At 41.6% G+C, this 10,351-nt stretch overlaps 1 protein-coding gene across 1 annotated transcript in view; it reads left to right on the top strand.

Moving 5' to 3' along the window:
• The first annotated feature begins 1,814 nt into the window (after positions 1-1,814).
• The window catches only part of ephb6 (eph receptor B6), a 60,693-nt gene continuing 52,156 nt past the window's right edge, over positions 1,815-10,351 (top strand). The window contains exon 1 of the mRNA XM_014984942.2: positions 1,815-1,925. Within this exon, the coding sequence (XP_014840428.2) occupies positions 1,868-1,925 (58 nt within the window). The 5' untranslated portion in view covers positions 1,815-1,867. The remainder of the gene's footprint in view (positions 1,926-10,351) is intronic.

The following is a 10,351-nucleotide window of genomic DNA, read 5'->3' as shown; positions in this document are numbered from 1 at the left end:
TTTATTATATATCACTATGTTGTGACAGTATGGTATGAGACAGATAATCTGTGGGAAAAAAAGATCGAGCTTCTTCTAATGCAACTGTTTCCATCTGCATTTAAAGAACTGCTCCACAGAAACAACCAATCAGAGCCAGGAGGAGGGTCTTAGTCTTCCTCCTCAGCTCTGATTGGTTGTTTCTGACTCAGTGGTGTGTTTCTGCAGATGGCATTGGGACTACAGAGAGAAGACAGAGGAGCTAAAAAAAATAAAATCACAGATTATCTGTCTTATATATAGTGACAGTTTTAAAAAGTATGTGAAAAAACATTGTTACCTACAGCAGGTTTAAGCTGTGTTGGAAGCTAATGTCATGTTAGCCCCCGATCACACAATCTGTTAACTCTCTTTGCTCTCTGGCTTTTCTTTTCTGTCTCTCTTTTTCAACTTATACTTTATATTTTTGTTTTCATTGGTTTGCCTTTATTTATATAAATTTGTATAATTGTTTTGTGGATTTAATTACACGTAGGGGACACATAATAAAATTAGAGAAACATATTAAAACACCAGAGAAGCATAATTAGGACAAAAAAAAAAAAATCCAGAAAAGAGCAAATCAAATCTAAAATAAAACCTCAACACAGAAGTGAGATTTAAAGGAACACAAAGGCATGAATACAATATATTTTTTAATCATTTTAACATTTGTAATTAACAAAACAACAACAACATAAAACAATTATGGTTATCATTATTTTTGTAGTATCGTGTCGATTCTGTCATGTTTAGGGAAACCTTAAATAGAATGGAATAAAATAAAGCTTTTGTGTGTAGCAGCGGTTCTGATTGCTACAATTCTTTCCCCTCTTTGCTTTCAGTTCTTCTGCCCCCTTGGATCACGTAGCTTTGGGCTCAGACCCCCCTGGCTGGCTGGGGACCGGGCCATGTAACTGTGTCAAACCAACGAGCTGCATTTTCAATGTCAGAGGCCGCGGCGGTCTGACTGATCACACGAACTGGAGCATGAAAACCCAGCAAAATGCTGCAGTTCTGCAGATTGTCCAGTGAGGGGCGTGCAGAGACCAGCAGGTGTATTATGCTCTGGGGGTGTGTGTGCGTGCGTGTGTGTGTGTGTGTGTGTGTGGTTGTTAGTGCACGCTGTCTGGGTGATCTGTCTTGAGAGGCGAGGAGTGTGTCTGAGAGGAATAAACAGCGGGGGTTGTTAGGAAGAGAGAAACCACCAAAAGTACATGGAGAGCATCCAAAATGATTTCTGAATTATGCTCATTGTTTTTCTTTTTTCACCAAACCGACATCAACACACACAAAAATAGAAAAGTAAATAAAAGAAGAGTTGAACTCCCACATGCCACAGCTTTAAAAATGCAAGTTAGCGCAGAGTCCAGACATGCGAGGGATGCCGCGGCTTTCCGGGCGGCACTGGAGGAGCCAGCTGGAATGGACCTTAAACATGTCATGACAGCGGTTTGTAAAGACCGGACAAACTTGTATTCATCTCCTCTGTCTGGCAGACAGGGGGAACATAACTTTCACTGCGCTCCTCTCCCTCTTTCTGATGTCTTCATCTATGCCTCCCCCTTCCCACCCCCCCACTCCCCCATCTTACAGCAATGTTTTGCCGCTCTGTAAATATTTTCTTTACTCCCTCCTTCCTCCATTCATCCACCACCACCACTCTCCCTCCATCTTCTCTCCCTCCCTCTTTCTCCCAGGGAAAAAAAAGGAGCAAACAGACTCCTCCCCCTCCCCCTCCTCCTCCTCCTCCTCCTCCCTCTCTGTCACACACTCCATCTCCCTCTGTCTCTGTTTTTCCTGCTCCTCTCCCTTCCTCTCTGTCTGTCAGTGTCATTCTGGAGTGGAGATGTGGAGTGTCTTTCTGTCTCTCTGCCTTTTTTTCCAGCCCAATTCAGCTGAGGAAGGTAAGAGATAAACTTTTCCTCTCCCCCTCCAGATTCTTGGTGCCGAAGCCGCACAGACCCTCTCGTCAGGAGCTTGTAATCAGCATTGTCGGGCTTCCGCAGTTATGATGATATCTAGGAGACTTTGACAGTGTGTGAAACTATGCCACGTGGGAGCTCGGTGCTGCCGCACCTGCAGCTCTTAATAATTACCACCTTTATTATTATTATTATTATTATTATTATTATTATTATTATTTTTACCCCCCCTTGTGTGTTTGCGCCACTCTGTGAATATGCACGCGCAGATATGTTAAAGTGGCAGCAGATCAGACTGGACTTTGTTGGCGTGGAGGTGCAGGTGCCCCGGCGCAGCACCGGGTCCCATCAAGCTCCCACAACAAAAGGATATGGAAATAAGTCGAGGTGGGGGGAACAAGTGAATAATGCGTTGCATAATCCATTTTTTTTGCCTTTGGGCACACCAAGCCACCCCCGTCCAATAAGCCCCCACCACACCCCTCCCTCCTTCCTGTCACTCATGATCTCTCAGATGTGACAACCCGAGACCCCTGTCTTTCTCTCCCCCCCGCCCCCCACCCCTCCAGGACTCCTCTTTCACCAGAGGATGTTTTTGTCCACGACTCAAACTGCTGCGCTCACTAAATGGGAGCATTAGGAGTCTTTAAAAGTCGACGAGTGGAGTGAGTGTGTGTTCGCGTGTGCATGAAATTGATGGACAGCTAAGTGAGACTGCATCCTTGAAGTGGTCTGTCAGAGGCGAGCAGAGTGGGCCGACTCAAGAAAAGCATGCCTGCGATCATTTGGTGACTCAAAACCACCTTAACGTTGCACATAAGTGGCGAATGCTCAAGTGCGCGCATAGTAATTATCAACTATCTCTCTACGTCTCGTCCCCAACACCGGAGAGCGTGTCGGCAGTCAGCGAGCAATTTATTTTCCAAAGGTTATATGGCTGTACGTTGGAGGGAGCTGCACCTGTTCACGCTCATCTGGCTCTAGGAGTCTGAGTCAGTGTGTGTGTGTGTGTGTGTGTGTGTGTGTGCGTGTGTGCGTGTGTGTGTGGGTGTGTGTGTGTGTGTGTCTGCAGGGGGAAACGTATATGTCAGACTCACGGCACCGGATTTGAGCCGTGTTTGTAACAGATGGCTTGGACTTAGTTGAGACAGAATAACAGCGAGGGGAGAGGCTGCGCAGAATCACTGGCCCACTGACTCTTTTATGTGGAATAGAAGTGGGGGGTTCTAACATAATACAGTATTAACCCAATAGCATGACCGTCTCTATAAATCCACGCAGGCTGAACCGTCAAGTATCATGAGGATGAGCCGCTGTTGCACACTTTGATTCAGTCGTTTGATACAGGTTGCTGTTCTTTCTGCTCCCTGTGTGTTTCTGTGTTAAACATTTCTTCGCAAAGATCCCCACTGCCCTTGAATCGTTGCACATTTGATGTTGCAACTTCAAACTTCTCTGTGTTTTAAGGAATCCCGATACAAAAAGCGGAGTAGTTTAAAGTTCCGTTATGGACTAGAATGTGAGTGGAGAAATGTGCTTCATATTCAGCCCTGTTCACCCCGATAAAATGAGTTAGAACATGGGTTCAAACTTTTCCATACCAGGCCCCCAAACAGTTTGCTTCTGGTTGGCACAACTCCCACTTTGAAAACTGACTCTGGAGGAGCTGCAGAGATCCACAGTTCAGATGGAAAAAATCTCAGGACAGGAAAACTTCTAGTCATGCACTCCTCATATCCATTTTTTATGAACGACAAGCAATAATAAAGCCACCGTTGAAAGAAAACTATAAGAAATCCCATTTGCTGTTTGTCAAAAGCCATTGGAGAAGGTCCTGAGGTCAGATGAGATCGAATATGTGTGATGGAAAATTAATACTGAAGGTCACCCCAAACACTCATCCTTATGATTGAACACTGTGGTGGCAGCATCATGTAGAGGAGAAGCTCTCCTGCTGTTGGTCTTGGTGATGTCTCTCTTGCAAAAGAGATTTTTTGATCTCAGTGGGACAAACATGGTTAAATAAAGGTTATTATTAAGTTGGTAAGCTGGAAGATGATAAAAAAATGAAGGGAAAAGTGTTAAAAGCTCAAAATGACTGTGAAGAAGAGGTTCACCTTCCAGGATAACAACAGTGCTAAACCTGCAGACGGAGCTTCAAGGGAGTGAATTCGATTGAAACATCATGATATATTAGAATGGCTTCAGAACCAAACCTCAGAAAGATCCACAACTGGAGCCGCAGCAGTGTTTCAATTTCTCCCTCTCACTTTACAAATACTACTCCATGTTAGTCTATCACATACGATCCCGCTAAAACACAGTGACGCTCGTGCTGACAAAATGTGAAAACGTTCAAGAGATTTGAATTCTTCTGCACAGCACAGGCGCGACACTTTGCCTCAGTTTCTTGCACCCGCAGCCGCAGGAGCGTTGCGTCTTCTCCTTTTGCGTGCGGCATAACTGGGGAAGGTGCGACTTTGGATTTGTCACCCTCACGCGCTGCATGTGTGAGTGTTGGTGCACTGTTGATGGGAAGCCACATGGCCGGGCTCTGGAGTGCTGGATGTGTGTGGGAGACTGTGTGCTCACACTGGATTAACACGACGCATTAACAGGAAGGAGCCCGCGCTGGGAGCGCACCTGATGCCCTCCGGTGTTTCCCATCGTGGGTGAGCAGAGGCGCAATGATGCTCCCTGACATGTGCAATTACTGAAACTTGTGTTGTGCATTTCAAAGTTAATGATGTTCGATTCTGTTCAAACGGGTGCAGGCAACGAAAACGCCAAACAAATATCAGTAATCTCCTAGAAGAATGCACTGAAATTCGCGTGCAAAAATCCCACAAAGGATAAATTAGAGACTCTTATTTTCATCTTTATGAGACCTTTAGCAGTAAGAATCCTTTTTGTATACTTTTTATTTTATTTTTATGCAACCGAGAGGAAGATTTAATTCTCAAAGGATCTTTATTATCATCTCCACAACTGCCAAATACAGCACAAAGTTTAGTAGGGCACAGCTGACTTGTTTTACACACAGTGAGGCTTTTGTTTTACTCCAGTGGATCAAAGGGGCATAAAATACCATAATGTGTTCATCAAGTGTAAGAGTAATAATAATAAAAAAAAAATCATCAAAACACAAAATGCATAAAAAAATAACTCAGGATTTGCTTATAGAAAGTCAAGGGGAAGTACATGAATGAATACATAAAGTGAAAGAGAAGCTAGAATCAGATGTTTTTATTAATCATGATGGACATAAAATGTAAGAAGAGAATGCAAACTTGCATTAGGAAGAATCGGATTTGTTTCATATCCAGAGACTTTAGAGAATAAGTTGTGGACGCTGAACGGGCTGGAAAAAGTAGTCAGAGCTGCAGCGATCACAGATTCTTAACATGTTGAGAGGATTCGAGACCATCTTTAATCTTTTCCAGCAGCGGTCGACCTGCATAGATCATTCTCGGGCCAGGCTTCAGAAGAGAACCGAACAACAGCGACTCAGAGGATACATGTGTGCGCTGACAGGCGATTTATTGCTTCTCCTAACTCTGGTATAGATCAGATGGATGTCACATGATTTTTTAAAAAACATTTTTTTATCTTTTTTCACGGAACAGATGAAATCGAGTCAGATTTTTTGGATCAAAAGCGTAACATTAGAAATGATCTGTAAAACATGCTGGTGGTGGTTTTGTGCTTTGGGTCCATTGTCTCCTGCATCTGGGCCGGCGCAGTCTGCTGGTGTTCATGCAACGATGGGTCCCGAGCTACACAAGTGAACTCTAAGGGAAATTGTCAGGACATCTGCTCATGAACTGAATAACGACAGTAAGTGGGTCAAGCGGCAAGAGCCCAACAGCCCAAAGCCCAAGAGTCATTTTACCGCCTAAAGACGGATAAGGTCAGAGTTTGGAAAGAGCAGAGGCTGAAGCCTGGCTCTGATCCGATGTCGGGGACGGGCTCACGGTTCATTTGAGGGAACCGTTGCGCATCACAGAATTGATTTTAAAACGAGGTGAGGAAAGGAATACAATAGTTTCTATTCAGGTTCGTGTTGAACAATGTAGGCGTACAAAACACGTGACAAATACGCTGCCACTTTAAATTTAGAATGATGATCGATATGCAATCAATCTGGAGTATCGAGTTTTGACGTGAAGTATTTAATAAAAACGGTTTTATTTAATTCACTGACGATGAAGAAACATTAAATTTAATTAGATCTTGTGCTCAGGACAGACAAATCTTTGCTGCTAGTCTGGATTTTCTTATTTTTTTCTTAAATAACGACACGTATCTCTCAGTTATTTGTTTGCTCATTTGTTTGTTTATTCAGGAACTGATTTGTTCATTTTTAGTAATTATTTTTTTATTTTTCCACCATTTATAATATATGTATTTATTTATTTAATAATTTTGGAATTTATTTATTGTAGATAGTTATTTTGTATTTATAGTGCCTTGCGAAAGGCATTTTTTTGTGTTTTGCTGCCTCACAACCGAGAATTAAAATGGATTATTGTAGAATTTGCACCATTTCACATCACATGCCTGCGAGTTTAAGCATTTAATTTGCTTTGTATTGTGACACAAACAACAAATAGGACAAAATATCAGGAAACGTCAGTGTGCCTAACTATACGCCCTCCCCTAATTTCAGCTGTCATTTGCAGAAATTACAGCTGCAGCTTCTTCAAGTTTCTACTGGTGAAGAGCAACCATTTAGTCTCACCACAGCTTCTCAATTGGATTGTGGTCTGGGCTTTGGCTAGGCCATTCCAATACATTTATGTATGCATTTCCTCTTAAACCACTTGCGTGTTGCTTTATGCTCCTGCAGAAGGTGAACCTACGCCCCAGTCTCAAATCACTGACAGACTAAAGCAGGTTTTTCTCAAGAATATCTTTACATTTAGGCTCCGTCTTCATATTTCTCTGTTTGTTTTTTCTTAATTCACTTCATAAACTTGTAATATACAAGGTGCATCATATACAATTTGGATACATAAAACACACATTTAAATACAAGTTGTAAAGTAATGAGACAAAAACTGCATACAGGTGTATTTACTTTCACAAGGGGATGTTTGATTAATTTATTGTTTTACAGATTTATGTCTTTTAAATTATTATGCGATTTCAACAATTTATTGATTGGTTTATTTGAATTACTTTTTATTTTCCACCATTTATTAATTTATCTGTTTATTTACTTACTTGAATCTGTCTATTCATTAATACATTCCTTCACTAGTTTAAGAAAATATTTTAATTTAGATAAGAAATAAAACTTGATGACATTTCTTAGTTTATATATTTATTAGTCTGTTAATATATTTTTAACTTCTTGTCATTGTAATGTTTCTTAGTATTTTTTTTTTCCGGAAAATGTTCTTTAAAATGACTATTTCTTGTATAAGTGGTACATTCGTATTAGTTTCATTTTCTTCATACAGTTTGTATACACTTTAATCTGAAATCCAGCCTCATTCTTAATTATCAACATAATATTAAACACACTGTGGATAAACTAAGACAGGATTTGTAGGTCCGGTAGTCTAAAGGTGTTATGCATCATCCTGGGGATGAGCAGCCGCTTCCCAGCAATGAACCTGTCTGCATGTGGACAGTTCCCACCTCAGGGTCGCCTGGGCCGCCGCTCCAGCTGTCAGCTGCCACTCTCTAGCTGGGTATTAATTGGCCACATTGCCTTTCACCTTCTGAGTGTCATAAGCTGGAAATTAGCAAAGTGTCGTAAGGAAACAAATGGCACACTTGTCACAGATGTTCCGGATGCCGGCGACGTGTCTTGAAAAGCGTCGCCTTCCCCGGCCTCTCGTCCCCTCGCTGCTCGGACTCTGTGAGCTACACAGACCCCACGCTGATGGGAGTGCGGACGCCACATCCTCGTCCGTGGCGCTACAAAACCTACCTGTGTGCGTTACTTTCACGTGCAACGTCAACGGCATCTGTTGAGAGCGCAGCGACGACATTAGGTCACATTTCCCTCAGATGAATCACCCAGCTGTCTTTTGAAGGCGGGGAGGCCGAAGCCTCCGGGCGGCTGTGAGGAAAGACGCTCTGTTAGGAGTCAGACAATTCATTTGTGGGGTTATAAGTCGCAGCATGAATATAACTGAAAGATAAACACGATCTGTCGACTGCCACAATGGAGGAATGTTGTTTAAAGTGTTGGATTTCGCGTTGAGAGCTGCTGCTGCTCGGTGGTTGGTGCACTGGCTCCGACAGAACTTCGTGATGAGGAAAGACTCGGTGAGGCAGCAGAAAACTGATCTCCCCTCGTATTTACATTCCTTCAGCAGCCACGGTGCAGAAGGAGGAAACCGTGATGAAAATAGGTTTAATCCAGATTTCTGTCCTTAAAAGCAATTCAATATGACTTTTACTGGCAACGTCTGGGCCGTTTAGAGCCAACTGTCTGGTTTTCTGGTTATCCTTTATGATTTTAAGCCCTTTGTAATAAGCATGACTTGGACAGGGTGAGATTTTGCAAAAATACTTCTGTTCTAGTTCTAATTAAATCCTACAAAGTGATTAGCACTTATCCTACACACATATATCTATAATGTTATACAGTTAATGTTAATTATATTTGCCTAGTTGTATTTAATACTTCACTTTATGCACTCACAGCCTTATGCAGCCCTTTGTTTGCACTGACATTAGTTGGATTGCAGATAAAACAAGCCTGGGTAGGTGATAAATCTGCCTGCTGACACACGCAGAGCTCAGAAGTGAATGTGTCATTTGTTTGTCAAAAAGAAAGAACATTACAGACTGCTATTGTTTTCTCTGCTCATTACATGCAGATAATTGCAGATAGAAACGTCTGCGCTTTAAAAACACAACCGAGCCTCGTTTCTTTACGTCTGCGGGTTATTATCCGTTTGAAACAGACACCATGAGACATTTGCCAAAAGCTAATTACTGTGGATGTTCCTGTTTCTGGGGGTTATCAAGAACCTGAACGAAATGGAAGAACCTTGGGCTGCAGTGGTCTGGTGTTGCTAAAAGCTGAGTTTCATGAACTACAAAAAAAAAGAAAAAAAAAAGGAAACGAGTATTTTGATTAAATTTAGGATTCAGCTTTTGTCAATATGTACGTTTCTCCAGCAGCGATGGTCAATAACAAATCAGGATACAGAACTTAAAACGTTTCATGTGATCTAATTGTGGTGGTGAATTGATATACTGATTACTACCAGTCTAAAAAATAATATACTATGCAATAATATTAAGTTGATTTATTTCAACTTAATTCACTAAGTGAAACACGTTATTTAGATTAATTACACACAGACGGATGTTTCCAAATTTGGTGAGTTTTCACTAATGAAAACATGGCAGATAAGATTAGAATATTAGACAAAAAAACATTTTTAATTCACAAATGTGAGCTTAATGAAAAGGATGTCTAACACCTGCTTAAAGGTTATTTTCAAAAGGTAGTTTTAATCTGACAAATGAATATCACCACATCAAAATTCCAGATTTATTGCGTTTGGCCAGACTGGATCAGCTTATGTGTTTCAGCAGCTCTTTGTTTAGATTATTTTCACGTTTTCCAGAGTCTCGTTTTGTACTGAGTTTTGTAGTTTATCTCTGTGTGGTTTTCTTTGGATTATTTCTGAAGAATCTGCATTGGTCTTCTAGTTCCTTTTTTGGTATTGGCTCTGCTCCCTTTGGGAAATTAATTCCCCGCAGTCCTTTTTATTTTATTAGAGTCTCCCCAGTTGCTCTGCATCCTGTTTATTGTTTCCAGCTGGTCTCTATACCACAGTCACACCTGCAGAGTATTTAAGCTCCTGGACGTCCAGTGCCCCCTGCCGGGTTCTGTCTCTCTTGTGTGCTTTCGCTTTGTGCTTTGTAAATTGTTTTCTGTTTGATCACTAAATTAATCTTCATCTTCATCTCAAATCTGCTGTTCTCCTGCTGATACTTGGGTCCTCTTTGCAAGCCACAAAACACAATAATCCTGCAGCCGGTTGCTTTATAGATGTGCTGCACAGTTGTACCTTTCCCTTGTGGTTTTAAAACAGTCATGATTGGGGCTTCTTTGGTTTCCCATGCTGTCTGTGTTTTTATGAGACTAGAAACATTTCCTGACTACTAAATTTGTGTTTCTCTGAAGGTAAAAGGTGGCACATTTCAGCCAGTTGACAGAAAGTGTGCAGCAACATGTGTCGCTTGTGTCGCCAGGATGAAATTACAGCTTGTCCTGCTCTTTTCCCACATCTCCTCAAAAAGATCAAGTTTTACTTTGATCTGTACCTCACCTGTACTTATTGTACAGTCATTTTGCTTTGAAGAACCTAATTTTTGTTTTCTGTTTTATTTTCTGCTGCATTCCTGTCATCTGTCGGTAACACACCTGGAGA

The sequence above is a fragment of the Poecilia mexicana genome, unplaced genomic scaffold (assembly GCF_051168715.1).
Source record: "Poecilia mexicana isolate PSO_F unplaced genomic scaffold, ASM5116871v1 scaffold_16, whole genome shotgun sequence".
Classification (NCBI taxonomy): domain Eukaryota; kingdom Metazoa; phylum Chordata; class Actinopteri; order Cyprinodontiformes; family Poeciliidae; genus Poecilia; species Poecilia mexicana.
This window is presented reverse-complemented; position numbering and strand designations above follow the sequence as displayed.